We start from the raw sequence: 19,877 nt of genomic DNA, 5'->3' as shown, positions 1-19,877 counted from the left end.
TGGCAGAAATTGACTTGAATGAAGTCTTGCTGAACAAAGAGCAGGCTGACAAGCAAAAGAAATAATTCCCTGATCAGTTTACTCAAGTCAATACAGGGGAAAGAACAGTTCAGATAACTGGAAGGATGGTGGAACCAGCTGATATTGGTATAGTAGAGGAACCAGTATGTTCTGAAGAGTGCCCAGTGGATCAGAATACTGATTCAAAAATGAATGGACCATCATGGGATTACGCTGAAGAATCGACCAAACGAAAAGGAGGTGGGCCAAACTGGTTGCTTCTAGACGACCAGGAAGTAGAAGAGTGGAACCTAGGATCAGAGGATAATCCTAGAATGATCAAGGTCAACAAGCACATCAATCCGGCAATGAAGGAAAAGACACGATAAATGTTCCAGAACTATAAAGATGTGTTTGCTTGGGAACATACATATCTGAAGGGAGTAGATCCTGAAGTATGTCAGCACCGAATACCACTGAAACCGGATGCTAGGCCAGTACGACTGGAAATATATCGGATGAACCCCAACTATGCAAAGAAGGTCAAGGAGAAGATTGATAATCTTCTCAAGGCTGGGTTCATTACAGAAGTGGCAAGCAGTGATTGGCTATTTCCCATAGTTGTCGTCCCTAAGAAGAATGGAAAATTGAGAGTTTGTGTTGACTATAGGAAACTAAACGCCCAAACTATTAAGGATCCATTTCCCTTGCCTTTTACTGATATGTTGCTTGATGAGATTGCAGGATATGAAATGTATAGCTTCATGGACGGTTATAGCGGCTATAACCAGTTACAGATCGCTCCTGAAGATAGAGCTAAGACCACTTTCATCATAGAGTGGGGAGCTTTCATGTATCTGGTGATGCCTTTTGGCCTGTACAATGCACCAACTACCTTTCAACGGTGTATGATGGAGATGTTTGATGAATTCCTTCATCGGTTCCTCGCCATTTTCATGGACGACTTCACTATCTGTTCAGATGAGGAATAGCACCTTCTATTCCTAGAAATGGTTTTCAAACGCTGTCAGGAGAAGAGGATTTGTTTGAATCCATTCAAATCTGTTTTTCTAGTCTGGAAGGGACAGCTACTGGGACATGTGGTTTCCCAAAATGGAATAGAGATGGCCAATGACAAAATTCAGTGTGTTCAGCAAGCTAAAGCACCCACAACTGCTTCAGAGCTGAATTCTTTCTTGGGTTATGTGAATTTCTATAGAAGATTTTTAAAAGTTTGCTTCTCAAGCAGTACCACTATATGAGCTTACAAAGAAGACCAGTAAGTTCAATTGGACTGCTGAATGCAAGAAGAGCTTCAAAAATCTAAAAAAAGCCATTACCAGCAAACCAGTCCTTAGGCAGCCAAATTGGGATATTATTTTCCACGTACATGTAGATGCTTCGGGATTGGCAATGGGGGCAATATTAGCTCAGCCAGACGGAAGAACTGATTATCCGGTTTATTTTGCCAGTCGTAGATTCAGTCAGGCTGAACAAGGTTATACAACTACTGAGAGAGAAGCCCTTGGAATCATTTTCAGCGCTACAAAGTTCAGGCATTACCTGTTGGGAAAGTTATTCCATTTTTATGTGGACCATCAAGCTCTTCTGTTTCTAATTAATAAAGTCATTATTCAAGGCAGGCTGATAAGATGGATGATGTTCCTTATGGAATTTGAATTCAGAATTTTCCATAACCCTGGCCGAAACCATTGTGGAGCTGATTTTCTTTCAAGAAGTACGGAAGGATATTCAAAATCACCCTTGAGAGATGAACCAGTGGATGCTGATTTATTTCAGTTAGAGGCAGAAGACTCAGTGGATCCTAAATGGTATGATATTTATCAGTTTCTTTCCCAAGGTGCCTTTCCAGAGGATTGGAAGCAGAATCAGAAGAAAGCTCTGATCATAAAAAGCCTGAAATTTACTATCATAGGAGGGTTACTTTATCGATTGGGTATTGATGGTATACTTCGACGATGTGTCCCTATGGGAGGAAGAATGCAAGTAATTACATAAGCGCACAATGGTGAATCTGGTGGACATTTTTCCAACGAAGTAACCTACAAGAAGATTCTGCAAGCTGGTCTGTGGTGGCAAACAATGATTGTTGATGTAAGAAGTTTTTGTAAAACTTGTGACATATGCCAAAGGATGGGTCGACCAACAGCTGCAAATATGACTCCCTTGATGCCAGCCCAACCACTGGGAGTATTCATGAAATGGGGACTAGATTTTATGGAACCTTTTAAGAAGGTTACTCCCAGGAAGAACAAGTACATAGTAATGGCTACTTGTTATGTAACCAAGTGGGTTGAAGCTAAGGCTCTTCCTGACAACACAGCCAAGTCAACTGTAAGGTTTCTATTTGAGAATATTGTCTGCCGATATGGATGTCCAGTAGAGATTGTGACCGATCAAGGAACACATTTTATCAATGACACTATGGAAATCCTATTGGATATGCTTTCAGTCAAGCATCGGAAATCTACTCCTTACTATCCCAGATGCAATGGACAGGCTGAAAAGAGCAACAAGAAAATAAAGACTATTCTCACTAAGGTGGTGCAAAAGAAACCAGACCAGTGGGATTTGAAACTTCAGATTGCTCTATGGGCTTATAGGACAGCTTATAAGGTAACTACCGGAATGACACCATTCAGAATGGTGTATGGCACTGAAGTTGTGGTTCCTATGGAGTTTGTGATCCCAAGTCTGAGAATGGCTGTGAAGTATGGCTTAGACTTCAACCATAATCTTAAAAAACGGCTAGATGAACTGATGCAATTAGATGAACTCAGGCAACAAGCTATGTTGGAACAAGAAATTGTTCAACAACAAAGGAAGCACTGGCATGATTGCCGAATTAAAGTTCAAGAATTCCAGAAAGGAGACTTAGTGCTTCTATATCAGTTTAGACTCAGTTCAAAGAAGCCAAACCTGAAGATTGCCTGGGCAGGACCATTTGAGGTAGACGGGGTCTTCTCCAATGACACAGTCAGACTGAAGGATCTATCTGGATTATTGTTGCCAGGAGTATATAATGGAGGAAAGATCAAGCTTTATTATTCAGAGGCCAGAGAAACTGGGCCAGAACAAGGTACTAAGGAACTGGAACTTGCTGATCAAGAGATACCAGAATCAGACATTTTTGGACTTTTTCATGTGCAACCAGTCCTAATTTCAGAACCAGTACCAGAAGAACCAGATCAGGCTGACCTTAGAATCAGTACCAATATGGTCGAGCCAAACTAGAAATCAGTCCAGTATCAGTAGGGACACACTTTCCAATTTTTAAGCGCCCAACGGTCAGATGGCACGCCAGTAATTATTTCAAGGATGGGTCGCAGTCTTGTCCAATGCATGTCTGCCACGATAGTATCAACGCACACAAGTCTAGGAACGGCGAGTGGTAGAGCTTTTATGGTGCGAACACGTATAACAATCAAGAGAGTTAGCATGTTTCCTCATAAATCCCCTGCACGACGCTTTCCTCCTGCTAACCATTCGCCATCGCCAAGCTCCGAAGTTTCTTCGCTACAGCCGCAAACCTCAACCTCTGAAGAGATAGTTGACTGGCAGCTAGCCTTGCCAGCAACACCAGAAAACGGCTTTGACACGACAAGTAAGTCATCTTCTCCTTCACCTGTTTCATCGTCAACGTCTTCACAGTGTATGGGTAGAAGGAAACGTTCAGAGAAGATGCAGGAGTCTCTTGAGGAAACCCAAGCCATAGTTGCTGCTACAAAGGCAAGCCTTCCCATTATACCGTACAGTAAAATCCAGCGTTATGTATTCACTGACCAAGCAATGACTCTGCTACAACTCTGGGATCTTCGAGTTGTGTTGCAAGCTACAAGAATTGCTTTTGATGCAGACATCATCAGACAAGTTCTTAATTCTTTCGACGCTGAAGATGGCAGTGCCATGGTAAATGGTAGGAAGGTGTCAATGACATTAGAAACCATAGCTTTTGCATTCAGAATGCCCAACGAGCCCAAACCTTCTGTGGAAACTGCACAACAGATAAGTATAGCTCTGAAGAAGGATGAAGCGGCTAAACGTAAGCTCAAGCAAGTGGTCAAGGAGTTCCAGTAGTAGCAGGACTGGAAGCTTCCACTGCTTACAGGTTTGTAGCCGAAGCAGTAAGCCTTAAAAACAACCCAACGTATGTATCCGAAAAATTGTTTTCTATGTTTTTGGCCAAGATATTGGATCCACAGGTTCCTATTAATCGTTGTCAAATTCTCTCGCACAATGTACTCCAGCAAACTGCCAAGCTAAAATCTCAATATGTTTTCAAAGCTTGGTATGTTTGGCAATTCCTGTATTGGGCTACTGCTGCAGATGTTAATGAGCAGGTAAAGAAGGCTTGGGGTGAGAAGCCAATTTCTGAGCCGAAGAACATTGAGCTGTCCTGAGATGACGAAGAAATGGACAGTCAAACTATATCAGCAAACCTGAAAAGGAAAGCAACTGCAGAACAGGCTGGCAGCTCAAAGAAGCTAAAGACTACACTGACAAAAAGCAGTGAGTTTTTGAAGCAGATAGAAAGCCAGGTCAAGACAGTGAATACTAAGAAAGATGTAGTGAGCTAGACAGAGCAGCAATCTACTCAGAAGACTGTGCCTAGCCAGTCAGTAGCACAAAGTGCAGTTGCTACTAGTTATGGAAAAGATCAGGCCAAGCCAGCCACTTCTGAGAAGATAGTAGACCAGTCAGGGGACAAAGGCAAGATCCAAATGGACAAAGGGAAAGGTCCAGCTTCCTCGACTCTGCTAGGTGGAGTTCCTACTCCCAATACTGAAAACATTCTGCAACTGGTAAAACAGGACAAGTTGCAGCAAATGCAGACTAAACAATTGAAAGGGAATCTTCTGCTACACAAAGCTGATTATGCAACTTTACCCTACATGGCTCCAGTGACAATATATGAGCCTACCGATTCTGATCCAACCACAGTCAAAGACAGATGTTCAGTCCTCATACAGTCTTCTTGAATACCATTGCCAGTTGTATGGGACAACTGATGGAGGCTGCTGGATCAGAAGATGAAGTCAAAAATCTTAAATCTGACTTGACGGAGGCACAAGATCAGATTGAAAAGCTCCAGAAATCCCAGGAAGAGCAAAACATACGACACAGGGTACTGGAAGCTCATTCAGAAAGGACTAATGAGTTGTTAAACAAAAAGTTAGCTAAAGCTGAATCTGAAATAATGATCATCAAAAATCAATGAAATGAAGCACTGAGAGCTGCAGACCGGGCTGAAACAATGCTCAGGATGAAGCGGGCGGAATTCAAAAACCTGTTAATGCGCCATACAGCTCCGAAGGCCTCTTTGATTGAAAGATACATTTATAACAGCTTGGCTGAAATTTTAAATCCATCATGCAATGCTGTTTTCAATTTAGAGAATTTAAAGTCCTTGATGGAAAGTATGCAGAGTGATTTGCAGGACAAGGTAACTGAGTATAAAACTGCTCTGATGAATCAAGCTATATTAGATTATATTGAGCAGCAGACTTCTCCGGATGAGGAAGAAGAAGACCAGGAAGATGAAGCTGATCAGGAGGAGGATGATCAAGAAGCAGGGCATACAAATGATGATGATGATGCCCCACCACCATCTCCACCTCCAGGACCTGGTACTGGTGGGACAGGACCAACTGAAGAAGGCCAGTCCCCACAGCCAGACCAGCCAGGCCAGAATGAGGGCCAACAAAAAGGACAGAATGAAGGGCATCAGTCGGGTAACCCGCAGACTGAAGAGCAGCAGCCCAGTCACACTGGGAATCAGCCAACTGATCAGTCCCAACTCAGCAGAGATGCTAAAGGGAAAATGAAAGTGCAGGATGAGGAACCAGTTGTTGATCATCAACATTCACTGTAGCTCATTACCCTGAATAGGCAATCGAGACATCAACAGGCCTCCATAACCTGAGAGTATTTGGAGGATGATGATCTCTTGTCTGATTTGGAAAGATTTCAAAGGCTATATGTTGGAGCCAGGGAAATGGTGGAACATTGGAAATCAGCAGCTTTCCATGATAAAGAAGCTTGCCGTTTACCTGTGCATCCCAGTACAGTCCAGCTGCTGGAACGAGTTCCTAAATGGATACTCAATGCTGATGAGAGAGTGGCAAACTCGCACTTACAAAGCCAGTCTACTGCAGATTGTCGCTCCCTTGCCCTGGAACTAGAACTTCTGTTGGGCAACAAACCAACTTACCGATGTATGAAGGATGTTAGGGTACAACTCAAGGATGTTTTGGTACAAATTCAAACTGCCAGAGGTGTTTTGGATCAGAGAGTCAAAGCCATTCTTGAGGACTAGACAGCCACTAGCAAAGGACCTCAGACTAGAATGTTAGTCAGAGCACAGGCAGCTGCTCTCCGAACATTATTCTAGCTAGTGAGAATCACCAGAAAGATGATGCAGCAAGAGAACCAAGCTGTTCTCAATTTTTTAAAATTTGTGCCGGATTCTCCAGTTCTCTTGTATGCTATTCGAGCAAGAGAAATAGAGCTGCCAAGATTCTTTCCAGCACTGTATCCTCAACATCCAAAACCAGTTGATCGCCTTACACACTTCAAAATCACTGATGAGCTTCAGGATTGGTATGAGCGATCGATTGTGGAATGGAAGACTTGGCAGACACTGTTCAATGATGCTCTCCAAATCAATGATATTCAGCACTGAAAGAGGAGATGCATAGGATCCAGCTGTGTATGGGCCAGTGGAAGATTCAAGTCAGAGGACTGAACATGATTAATAATCAGTTGCTACAACTTACGGTCGAATCTTCTAAATTGCCTGAAAAAGACATTGCAGCAAAGCCGGGTCTGGCACCACAGTACAGGGAGATGGCTGAGATTCTTTTTAAAGCTCGAGTCAAAACTAATCAGCCTCTTCCAAAAGGATGGATCCATACTACTTCACATTGTCATAAGCTGGACAGCAGAACCAGACTTAGCAAGGGCAGGCATACACTCTATGATCCTAACAACAAAACCTATCATTGCCTCACGCCTTATGAAGTAGAGATGACCACCGACCGACGGGATTAGCTTGAGCAGGAGGCCATTTACCGACTGATTCAGAAGGAGAATGCTAGTACTGGGACTTCTCAGGCACCCTCCAGGTCAAAGGGAAAATGGAAGACGGTCCAATGGAAGGATACTGGGTAGTTCCATCTCAGAATTCAGTGGCGACTTTTCTCCTCAGCAGGTAGGTGGAGATGACAGCTCTACCTTAGCCTGATGAGAGCTCCACCTTGGCTTGGTGAGAGCTCCACCTTGGCCTTTAACTAGACGGTGGATTTTTTAGTCTCACATCAGAATCAGACAGGGGAATTTTTCAGAAATTTTGGAATCTTTCCAAAATTCAAGAAAGTAGGGAAGGATGTAGACGGCCAAAACAGTCTTTTGTAAGAAGACTGTGTGGGAACGTCTTCTTAGAAGATCGGCAGCGAATTACTTAGTAGTTACTATGGTAATTACTACAGTAAACCCGAAGTGTATAAATAGGGCCCATTACATTGTAATCGGGTTGGCAATTATTATCATTTGGGTTAGCGCCTTGGTTGTATTTGTACTTGAGAATCATTGGTAGTATTGTCGACTGTACTTTCTCTTTGTAAATCATATTCGCTGTAACCTTGATCTATAATTCCAATCATGGCATATTCCAGTTATACTTCCTTCTCGTCCAGTCTTCTGAATCTGAATCTGAATCTGAACCTTATTTCCAGTACATTAGTCTGATTCTTATTTCAGTATCCACATTCCAGTCTAGTTTCTGATTCCTGACCAGTCTATTGTCTGAAATCTCCCTACACTAGTCGCTGAAATCTTCCCAGTTGTCTCAAGAGATCAGCTCCAATTCCAGTGATCCACAACAAAACCGCTCAAACTAGTCCTTCAAAGTGATCTTTCGAAAGTTGACCACAATGTCTATGCATTTTCTTTCAAGTAAGATGCCACCATGTCTATGTGTTTCCTTTCAAGTAAGATGCCACGCTTCGTACCTTGGAGTGGTCCAAGAAAAACCTCCCAAAAAGGCGATGTCAAAGTTCTGTATGAATTCAAGGGCTCGATGGGTGTCATAGTAGCTTGAAAATGTGTCCAACTTGATTGCTTGACCCCCATCCTTGAACTCCTTGGTCTTTTTGTTCTTTTTCTCACAATCTAAACAATCAGAAGAGGCCAAGGTCTCCTCCTCTAAATTGCTAGATGGCTTGCTCTGCCTTTTAAACTTTTTCAAGAATTTGTTTTTCTTACTTTTTTGACTTTTTCTTTGATTCTTCCGCATTTTCTCATCCTCACCTAGAGAAAGACGAACCATTGGAACTCTTTGAAGACAAAGACAAATTTGGGTCATCCTGAAAACGAGCACGCTTCTTTTTCTCCGACACACCAGAGGACCCACATGGGAGAGGTGCTTATCCCTTCCAAATATTAGCAGGCAAGGGCTGCGTATGTTAGGTGCAGCAGAATGAATGTTTGCGCTTTGCTCAAGATGAGTGCTCCGAACTGTGCTCAAGGTTTCTTTTTGTTCTTATGGAAGGTAGAGCCTTCCGTTCTTAATGAGAGAATGCTATGATCACAACAAAGTGAATGGAAACTGTGTGTGCAAGTGTATGAGATTGAGAGATAGAGAGAGAAGAGAAATACGACACCAGAGACGTTGTAAAACCCTCCTCCAAAGGCCCTACTCTCGTCGGCGCCAATATAGCTCCAAAAACTATTGAAGACAAAGGGAAGGAAAAAGCCCAGACCAATACGCTAAAGAAGGCTTTGGTAGTTAGCACTTCTATTTAGCAAGGCTAGGACTAGATTGCCTGCAAAGGATATGGAAGAAGCCTATGGTGGGCAACATGGTTCTAAAGGTTTTTGAGAAACTATTGGTTCCCTATCAGACTCTCATGTTGGCGTATGAAATAGAGTAGAATGATCGTGACACCATCATTGATGGTTCTATATCTACCATACAAGCTAGGTGAAACATACTTGTCAATGCTATGAGTACTTTGGCTTTAAAGCCTATCATGAGATGTCTCTCCATCCTTATCACTTTGTCTTTAAAGTCACTACATCATGAGATGCACCTCTATCTACATTAGCCAATAAGAAATTATGCCATTTTTAAAAAAATAAAACTAATTTCAGCCAGGAAAAGAGAAGGCAACTCCAAGCCTTTTCCCTTTTGGAAGACCAACAATTATATCCCAACATCTTTACTTGGTGAGCCAAATGCCCTTTTTTGCTTCTATCACATTTTTGACCTTGATCTTCGCCGGACTAGCCTCTCCCATGGACTTGATAACACTACAAATTTTGGCAACTGGACAAAGAACGTGATACTCAATGTTTGGAGAAGACAAGAGTAGACACATGCATTGGTGGTGTCCATAATGGGCTAAGGCTAGGTGAACCCGCTCATGCGCTTTTGTAAGAAGCTGGCCAAACAAGAGGGCTTCACGAATCACCATAACGCTCGTCCACATTATGGGCGCCTACTTTAATTTTTAGCGGAAAGAACATGAAGACACACAAAAAGATGGAGAAAACGAGCATGTTATGATGTTCGATATATTGCAGGGAGTCCCTAGCACACGCGCACACGTGTACACACACACACACACACACACACACACACACACAGAGAGAGAGAGAGAGAGAGAGAGAGAGCTCTCCTTTGACGGCAGTTGCTACTTTTGGAAGTTGCGCTCTCCTCTTTAGCACTACGTCCTCGGCTTGAGAGTTTCCTCTACCATCCACTTATCTGCATAGCAGGCCCTCTCCTCCCACAATTCAATGCATGGGATATTGATAGCCTACCGCAAATGCAAGGTGTTGCTGCTGAAAACGTAGGCAGTCAAGAGGGCTTCCAATTAGGGCGCAGGCCTCCTAATGCTCTTGTAACTTTCAGTATATTGACTCAATGGGGTCAGCACAACAAGATACCTGGTGCAAGTATTGTAAAATAGGCTATAGAATCTCATCTTCTATGTATTGGTGCTCCTTTCCATGTAGCTAAATGCAATAAAGGTATGCTTGTTTCCACGAGCCCTCTTGTTGGAGGGTGGTTTCGAGAAGACAACACTTTAGAACGTATCGTTCTCCATGATGCAACAGTGAATGCCGAAGGAAATAGAGATATGTGCGATGAGTAGAAGCTTCTGCCAGTTTGATGGGATGGGAGTGCTTGAAACCCTGAAAACAAAGGTAGCTGGAGGACGTAGTGGAAAATTTCATGATCTAGGTGTGTAGAAGGCTACATTTGGATTCCTAATCATGTTAGAAAGATTTTGAAGTGATTTGGAGATGTTTGATTTGTTGAGACAGATTGTTTCATTGCTATTTTTTCTACTTACAGAGAACACGAGCATTGGTCATAGGTCCTTATGGAGTGTCAACAACTGAGGAGAAAAGATGATGGCTAAGGGTCCAACAGTGCTATTGAAAAAGGCTTCTAATTCCCCACATTCTATGAATTTCCTTTGACCGAGCCATTCCTCGAACTTACCAAGAGTTCAATTCCTACAATAAAAGGAAAATAAAAAATTCAGAGCAATTTGAAGCAATCGTATAAGTTATGGAGATAGAGACTGGTGTACTCAAAAGCGTGTGAGCAGGCACGGTCATAGTTGAAATTTTTAAATTTGTCTCTCTAGTCTTGCGACAAAATAATTTTCACGACTGAAGGTTGGCTTAAAAGCATCGACTTTTGGAAAGCTTCTACATGCACTTACTAAACTTCATTTTGCTTTTGCCTCCTCCAATGCGTTTTTCTTATCTTGAACCAAAGGTATCTCCCAAAATTCTCCTTAATGAAACGCCAAAAAAAATAAAAATAAAAAAAATGATTGAACCCACCTGCTCCATTCCATTTCATTCCTACAACTTGTTTATAAGGCATTGCCTATGGTTTGAAGCCCCCTAAAATTGTATTTGGTAACCTCTATATTTTAATCGATATCCGATGTATTCCTCATAGTTGGGTACATCCTAGTATCAATATATACCAAAGCCCCTGTATACCAACATCCATAACGACAATGAAGAATTCGTTGAACGGTCCTCACACTTCAGCTTTATTACTAGCAACTCAATACACATGCGCGCTTCTCACGCGTGCTGCATTATAGGTCAATGAATCATGAAATTAATGGCCAGCCTAAGCCCTAACGACCCAAAATCTACGTGCTCCTCACATTTAAGGCATGCTAGATCGATAAATCATGAAGGTGGCACCGCTACCACTCGTGCAACTTCAAGCTATATGTTTTTTTTTCTTTTCATAGCCGTTCGAAGCTAGTTTTACGGGATTGCGTCCACACGCGGCGCATGTCTCAGGGGTTAAACCGGTAGTGGATGCGCTTATAAGGCCAACTCCCCTGAATCAAAGTATCAAAGGAGTGTATGTGACTTGACCATGGCCGCAAAAGCAATTAACCTGCTTCTTGTGCTAATTATTTATTGTTCTCTGTCTATGTTGAGCGCCTTGGCTAAAGGTGGTAGCCCCTTCATACCACGGCCTATTCTTTTGAGAACCCCACCGCCGCCACCTCCTCCTCCACTTGTTTTAATAGCTCCACCACCACCTCCCCATTTTAGTGTAGAAAGCCCCGACACAATCCCGTTTGACGTCCTTGCAAATGAGGATGTCAGGCTTAACCTCCATGATGCAATGCAGCAGGCTTTCAACTTTTTAATGATGAATCAGCCTTCACCATTGGCTGAAGAAAATGCGTTCCGGCCACAGTATTCATGGACTGAAGGATTTCAGTTCGTCACTGTAGACTCAGAGTCAGCATTTCGACTGTATCGAGGCTCTCTGCGGGCCATCAAATGGAATTGTGGAGAGCTATCTAGCCAATATATAAACGAAACGTTGAGATGGCTGTATACCTATTCCGTGCGGCTCAAGGCCGTGACCCACGGGTTTCGATTCGTCACCTCAATTATCCAAAACCTAGCTCTCGACTACCAAATTAGTCAAGCCCGGATAGATCCCACAGACCCCGCATTTCCCTACCCACCGGGGCTTTTATATCCCCCGCCCCCAGATTCATATTTCTCTAATTACTTGCACCCAGAAGCAAAAGCAAGAAGACCTGATCCCCCACCACTCTTCACTAGCTTCAACCCTGAAGCAGCAAGGCCTGGTCACGACCATCCCCCAATTAGGTTCTGGAGCAACTTGCAACCAATTTTCTGGAGTAACTTGAGCCCAGATGCCCGAGAAACAGGTTGTTTATTGTTGGCTAACAACTCACCTAACGATTAAACAAGGTCAGAGAGTGGCTGTGTGTATATGAGTATGAGAGAGAGAGAGAGAGAGAGAGATCAGAGAGAGAGAGAGAGAGAGAGAGAGAGAGAGAGAGAGAGAGAGAGAGAGAGAACAGAAACTTGCCCTTTCTTATTAGCTTCATTTGTAAATATAATTTTAGGGCTACGCCTCGCGCAAGCGGCAGACCCAAGTCAAGGATGCAGAGAGACATTCCGAAGTCTCATCAACACCAGAGAGCCGTTCCTCAGTGCCTTGTACCCTATTGAGATGCTTGAAGAAAAAACGCTCAGGTATATAGCTAGGCTCATTCAAAAAAGGGAGGGTTTAAGAATTTCTAAATGGAAAGTTGTAGTTCCACTCAAAGGATGAGAAAGGGAACTAAAAGTTGAATGAAAAGAGATCATGTAGGCGAAGGAAAAAGGAAGGGGTATTCTCATTGGGGGTTGGTTAAATTTCAAGCTTCATAATTGAAGGGGGGAAAAATAAGCATTAAAGGTATTATTACATTTACGGACTGTGTTTCCTACAATTCACTAAAATCAAATATTTTTCCAATGCACTGCATTTTATTGAGAATCAAGAGAAAATGACAATCAAGGCCCCTTTTCTTGGGTACTAAACTTGTGATAATTGTGGAACATGATTGATGAGAATATGTATGACGTGTTTTTGGTAACCCGCAGTGGAATTCATGAATAAGTATATTTGTAAATGATCTGACATAGGTACCAATTAGTCATGGAGCATCGTTGTGCATTGAGCATCATAGACACTCAAACCAATGATGTTGTTTGGAGCTCGGGTGCATTTCAAATTATCAATAAATCGTGCAAAGCACAATTATTGATGAATGGGAACCTAGTGGTCAGCGCCATAGACACAGGAGAAATTTTCTGGCACACCGACACTGCTGTGGAGAACGATGAAGTCGGGGAGACATATACTTTGACACTACTATCTACTGGGCAGCTCATGTTGGAAAATCCCCCTAAGAAATCTAGTCTCTGGATTTCTCATTAGCAAGGCAGTCTCCTCTTGTAAAATTCCCTTTTCAGGTGTGAAGCTTTCAAAGTGTACTTCTATCCAATTCAACTTGTTTTGTTACGCATAAGAAAATGGGACCAAGGTTACATTTATGTTAGCTATATGGTTCAATTCTCCCCCCACAAGCACTAGGGTAAAGGGGCCAATAACGAGACAGTGGCCAATACTAGAACACCTTCAAATCAAACATCAAATATCTTTAAGAATCTTGATAATCATGACGCAAATAGCATTGGGAACGTGGAGTGCATTAGACGAGCTATCTTTTCATGGCACTTTTGTTCAAAACAATTCATCCTGTCCCACAAAGTTGAAGTCACTCTAGTTTGTTTGTATTTGAGTAGCACATGTAATTTAAATGTTGCTTTCTCGCTCATGCTACTTTATAAACGATTTGATGGAGCCAAGAGTCCTGCTTAGGGGCTTGCATTGGTTCTTTATATTTGATATGTTCCACGTTAAGCAAAGGTCTATTGTCTTATACTAGAGTATTGGGTAGACATAGATCCTTGGTTTGATTAGTGTGAAGTATCCTTAATTGGGTACGAAAGACATCCTTCATTGGGTGTGCAATGTGCATTGTATGTATGCTATCAATTTCACTCATCTTAATTTGCAAACACACATTTTTATTGTTTAAAGATTACTTGCATTCATCATGCTATGATGCTTGAGGTTTAATAAAAATTGATTTTTGTACAATTACAAAGATTAATATCTGTGGATATTTTAAAAATTAGAGAACATAAAAACTATCGATTAAGTAGGTCTATAGATTTGACTATGCATGTAAATTAAGTTTTTAAAATAGATGAAGAATAAACACAATATTTAAATTTTTAAAATAGTTTCAAATTGTTGTGTGGCTACATTTTATAATCAAAATCAGTGTATGTTTATGTTGGGATGTACTTTGTTGTAATACGTGAGTATCTTTGTTGTTACTTTAGTTATGTATTCATTGTTCCATGCTTTCTTGAATAGTTTATTTGAGACCAAAGAAAATGGACCTAGTGATAGAACTCAAATTCAAACTAGCAAGAAAAAAAAGGCACCTGGGATAGAGTGAAAATATGCAAGTAACATTGGTGATCGATTCATAGATTCGGAGTGTAAGAAAAAAGGCACCTGGGATAGAGTGAAAATATGCAAGTAACATTGGTGATCGATTCATAGATTCGGAGTGTAAGTTATGCATAGAACAAAATCTGGTGCGGCACCTCGACTAAGGGAACATTTTCTAGGTGGACCCAAGAAACGGGGTTGCACATGTACCAACCCCAGTGCAATTGTAGTGGTCGAACACTATAAGAGGTACTTCACATTAGCGATGCTCGTAGTGCGACGTTCAAAAGTGAAAATCCATGGCATCGCTATATAAGTGTCGCTATAGACATCGCTATATTCTTTGTTGCATAGCGATGCTCATAGCGACGCCGACAGGGGTAAAAAATAAACTGAGAGCGTTGGAAACTCGGATCTCAGATCTGAGTTTTTGACACTCAAGCGAAAGAGGTAACCCGCATTCTCTCTCTCTCTCTCTCTCTCTCTTCCCCCCCCCCCCCCCCACCCCAACACACACACACACACACACGAGGAGAGGAAGGAGAGCTAGGTATGCTCCTTCCCTCTCCTCTCTCTCATGTTTCCTTTCCCTCTTTCTCTCTCTCTCTTCCTCTCTCTCTCTCTTTCACACACACACACACACATTGTGTCTTTGAGAGAGAGAGAGAGAGAGAGAGAGAGAGAGAGAGAGAGTACACACATGCATTAAAAAAAAACACATACACACACACATGCATAAACAAAGAATACACACACACACACATTGAGAGAGAGAGAGAGAGAGAGAGAGAGAGAGAGGGAGTAAAGAGAGAATGAGATATATATATAAAGCAAATAGAGAGAGAGAGAGAGAGAGAGAGAGAGAGAGGGGGGGAGAAGACGAAAATAGAGAGGTAAGGGGAGAAAATAAAGAGAGAAAGAGATAGATAAAAAAAGTAGAGAAAATATGAAATGAAATGTTATATTAAGATTTAGAGTTAGGTTAAATTTAAAATTACATTTAATTAAAATTAAGTTAGATTAAGATCTAAAATTAAGTTAGATTATATTTAACGTATATTTGAAATTTAAGTTAAATTTAAATCTTAGGTTAAACTTAAGATTAGGTTAAGATTTAAATTAGATTTAACATTAGGTTAGATTACTTTAAGATTTGTTTATGTTGAGTTTAAGATTAGGTTCGATTTAGATTTACGTTAGATTAAGATTATGTTGGATTTAGATTTACGTTAGATTTAAAATTATGGCAAGATTTAAGATTAGCTAGGTTAATTTAAGCTGGATTACATTTAGGTTTAGGATTTAAGATTGGATTAGATTTAGGTTTTTGTTGAGTTTAAGATTAGATTAGATTTATATTTAAGATTAAGACAAGATTTAAAATTAGCTAGATTAAATTTAGATTTAAGTTAGATTACATTTAGGTTTATGTTAGATTTAATTAAGATTAGATTAGATATAGGTTTATTTTGAGTTTAAGATTAGATTAGATCTAGATTTATGTTTGATTTAAGATTAGATTAGATTTAGGTTAGATTTTAGAGCATGTCAATGAAAGCTTTGCTCAAAGAGCAAACACTAGTTACACAACAATATGTATATTCTCATCAAAATCTGACACCTATTAACTCATACACTAACCATATTCAATTAGTCGCGAATCCCCATATGTTTGATTAGGTTAGATTTAAGATTAGATTTTGGATTTAGTTTTTATATTAAAGTCTAGCTTCGGGATTACGGAAAAAAAATTAGAGTTAGGCGAACGGTGATCCCTCTCTTTCTCTCTACGGATGCGACCTTAAGTTGGAAAGCTTTCAACGGCATGATACTTAGATTGGAGGCCAACATGTAATGTGTTAAGTAATCCCTCGAACAAAGATCTGTTGCTAAGAGATGTTAAGATGCTGTGAATTGCTATAGCTAGAGAAGAGGCAAAGGGGTTTCGTGTAGGCGTGGGTGTGTATATTTCTCGTACCCACAAATATAGGCATTGACAAATAAAGACGAGATTTTAACCCGGTGATTCTGGTCTTCGTACACCTCTAGACCGAGGTGTGTGGGGATTGGACATGATTAGAGAATGTGAGGTAGTTTACAGTGTGAACAAAGAGAGAGACAGACAGAGAGAGAGAGAGAGAGAGAGAGAGAGAGAGAGATAAAAGACGGAAGGTGCCAATAGAAGATTAAATTTTTGCCCAGGTTATAAGGTTTTTACATTCATTATGAGTAGTGACAAGGATGCGGAGCCGTCCAACCGAAACATCTAGCTCTCAACAAGGATCTTATGTCCTTGTAATCAATGCAAGCATGTTGTGCGACGGACAAGACGCATTTATTTGCAACATGTTCGTGAATTTGGGGAGTCTGATCCATCTATTATAGATCGAGTTGTTTCCAATTATAACTCGTCGGACTCTGACTCTGGCCAACAGACAGCAATCTTGCAACCTAATAGACGTGTTTGCAGGCGCTTTGGTCAAGCAGCATACGTGAGGCCGCAAGATGTAGCCTCTGACAGCTCTGAGGATGATCATGCAAACCAAATTCCCAACAAGGCAATGTTTGAGCTCGAGATCGATGAAATGATTGAGACGATCATGGATTTAAAAAGGCTTATCTATGATGATATGAAAAGTGAAGCCGATACTCCATTGTATGATGGAGCACGTGTGTCTAGATTGAAGGCACTCCTGGTTCTTCTCAACATGCAGGAAAAGTTTTGATAGAGTGACACTAGCGTCACAACGCTTTGAGGTGATCTATTACAATGTGTTTGCTTTAATAAAAACTCTAGATGTATAATGATCTAATAGATTACTTACACAAGTGTACTGCATTTTTTTCGCTGTGTAGATTGCTCAAAGAGCACATACTGCCATCTGATAATGTGATGCCAGATTCCAGAGAGGAAGAAAGAAAGATCTTGTGAAACTTATGGATGTATTAGAATTCAATTCATGCTTGTCCTAATGATTGCATTCTTTTCAGAGGGGAATGCATAGACATGGAGAAGTGTCCAAAATGTGATTTCGAGAGATATCGAGTAGATCTCCATGGAACAAAAATTGCACAAAAGGTTTTGCGACATTTTCCTCTGCTTCCTCGAATCAAGCAATTCTTTGAATGTAAGTCCATGGCTGCCCTAGCATCATGGCATAAGGAGAATAAATATGTGGATGGTGTGCTACGGATTCCTACAGATTGCACAGCCTGGAAACATATAGACGCAACATGGCCGGATTTTGCCAGGGAAGCTCAAAATTTGCACCTAGGCCTGGCTATGGATGGCGTAAATCCACTTGGTCAGAGATCAATATCTTACAGTGTATGGCCCATTTTCATCGTCAACTACAACATTCCCCCGTGGTTGACTATCAAGAAGGGGCACCTGTGGCTAAGCTTGATTGTGCCGGGGCAGTATAAGTCAAGAATATGGATGTGTATCTTCGTCCACTATTGGAAGAGCTACAACAATTGTGGATTGGCATAGAAGTGGTGGATATGAGCCGACACACAGGTAGATGGAATGCTTTGATCAGAGGCATTCTAATGTGAATCATGCATGACTATCCCGGACTAACAGAATGCTCAGGTGATTTACACTCAAACTCAAACACTGTAAATCTTGATTTTTCTCGAGCTTATCTACTGTCATGTGTATACATGTAGGGCTTCAAACAAGCAGATACAGAGCCTGTGTCACATGTGGACCTAGACTTAATGCACGTCGGGCGCCCTCATTGAAGAAGCAAATCTACGAAGGTCATCAAGCGTATCTTCCAGAGAATCATGTGTTACGCGATGGTTTTTTGGGAAGGGAGCCACAGAGGATGTCTGCACAAGCATGGTTAGAGTAGAAGGAGATGTGTGATGACTGTTTGCCCCCAGGGATAAAGAGACTCTCTCTATGGTACAAGTTACCATATTGGCCCGGACTCATGATCAATCACTTGCTCGATCCAATGCACATATTCAAGAATGTGGGTAATCTGTTGTGGGACCATTTGACTGGCAAGAAAGATACTTTGGGAGCCAGGGTTGACCTTAGAAATGTGGATCATATGGAGCAATATTGGCCGCAGACAGCATCCGATGGATCGATAAAAGTCTCTAAGGCGCCATGGATTTTGACAGGAGCCCAAGAACGCAAAGTAAAAGATACCATTTGATCTATGTGGACCCCCACTGGCGTAATGCACTCGCTCTAAACGTGTTTCACTAAAGAAGGAAAGCTTACCGGTTTGAAGTCACACGACTGGCATAAAATGTGTCAGGTATGTTTGAAGTGGAATATATCATAGTGGGAATTGTGTAACAAATTTGTGTGTGGACTTTAATATCATTGCTAGACGTGTTTTGCAGTTTATTTTATCGGTGGCCATTGAGGGATGTTTGTCTCCTGACGTCTGTAACACAATCTACAAACTTGCAAAGTTGGTGCAATGGATTCCACAAAAGGAGATCAATGTAGAATCCATACCATTCGCCAAACTAAACGCTGTGGAGGTTGTGAGCATGTTTGAGAAACACTTTCCTACTACCATGCTAACCATTCAGGTGCATCTTCTTGTTCACATAGTTGATGAAGTGGAAATAGCTGGCACAATACATTCTAGATGGATGTTATTTTTAGAACGTTTCATGAAAACACTCAAGGTATATGTGCGTCAGAAGGCAAGTCCAGAGGGTAGCATGCTAGAAGGTTGGCTGGTACCAGAGTACCTAGTTTACATTGGAGAGTGGCTAGATGGATTTGATAAAGCCAAAGGGACACGCTATGGCGAACCATAGATGATGAGCGCATATTTGGGATTGTCATGTGCAATCTCGGTGTCGAGAAGAAGATGACGAAAGATCTAGAGGCTAAAATCAATCGATTTTGCATGCTTCACAATTTAGTGATGCAAAAGTGGATTTCATAATACGAGGATGCAAAGCAAGAGCGACAAAGGGCACAGATCGGGTGGAGACGGGGAAGATGACCACCGATGCATTATCCAGCGGGTCTAGAGAGCCTACCAACATTCATGAGCTTAAGATGGTTGCACAACCAATTGAAAAGCGCACAATAGTGCGGTGAAGAAGTGACTGAGGAGGAGTAGGAGTACTCTCAGGGTTGTGCGACCAAGGTAAGTCTGCAATGTACAACTAGTGACTTTCTAGATGTTTGAACGGCCACTCATAATCTTTGTTGGTTGTAGTATAAGTCATACATAGCAGCATGGTGTAAAGGTCGACATTTTAGGGTGGAACGGATTGACAAAAAGAGTTTTACTCAAGATTGTGGAATCATGAAAAAATTTGAACAGTCTAGTCGACGACCGTCCTCTGATGCAGATCCTGTGATGGCGGAACTCACTTACTTCGCCACGCTACAAGAGATTTTGAGGATCGGTTATAGAGGATTTTTTGTCGACTTGTTCAATGTGCAATGGTTCAAGATAAACATGGAGGGTCGCAACGCTAC

The 19,877-nt window shown here is 41.5% G+C and overlaps 1 protein-coding gene across 1 annotated transcript; it reads left to right on the top strand.

Annotated features, from left to right (window-relative positions):
- Nucleotides 1-11,433: 11,433 nt before the first annotated feature.
- LOC147448204 (uncharacterized) lies at nucleotides 11,434-13,600 on the top strand. Its single transcript, XM_086524516.1, has 3 exons — nucleotides 11,434-12,257; nucleotides 12,459-12,588; nucleotides 13,024-13,600. The coding sequence occupies exons 1-3, from the start codon at nucleotides 11,441-11,443 to the stop codon at nucleotides 13,316-13,318; spliced, it is 1,242 nt and encodes a 413-aa protein (XP_086380642.1). The 5' UTR covers nucleotides 11,434-11,440; the 3' UTR covers nucleotides 13,319-13,600.
- The last annotated feature ends 6,277 nt before the right edge of the window (nucleotides 13,601-19,877 follow it).

Source organism: Adiantum capillus-veneris, chromosome 11 (genome assembly GCF_014529385.1).
Source record: "Adiantum capillus-veneris isolate H3 chromosome 11, ASM1452938v2, whole genome shotgun sequence".
Lineage (NCBI taxonomy): Eukaryota > Viridiplantae > Streptophyta > Polypodiopsida > Polypodiales > Pteridaceae > Adiantum > Adiantum capillus-veneris.
Note: the sequence above shows the minus strand (reverse complement) of the source record. Positions and strands in the feature narration are given on the sequence as shown.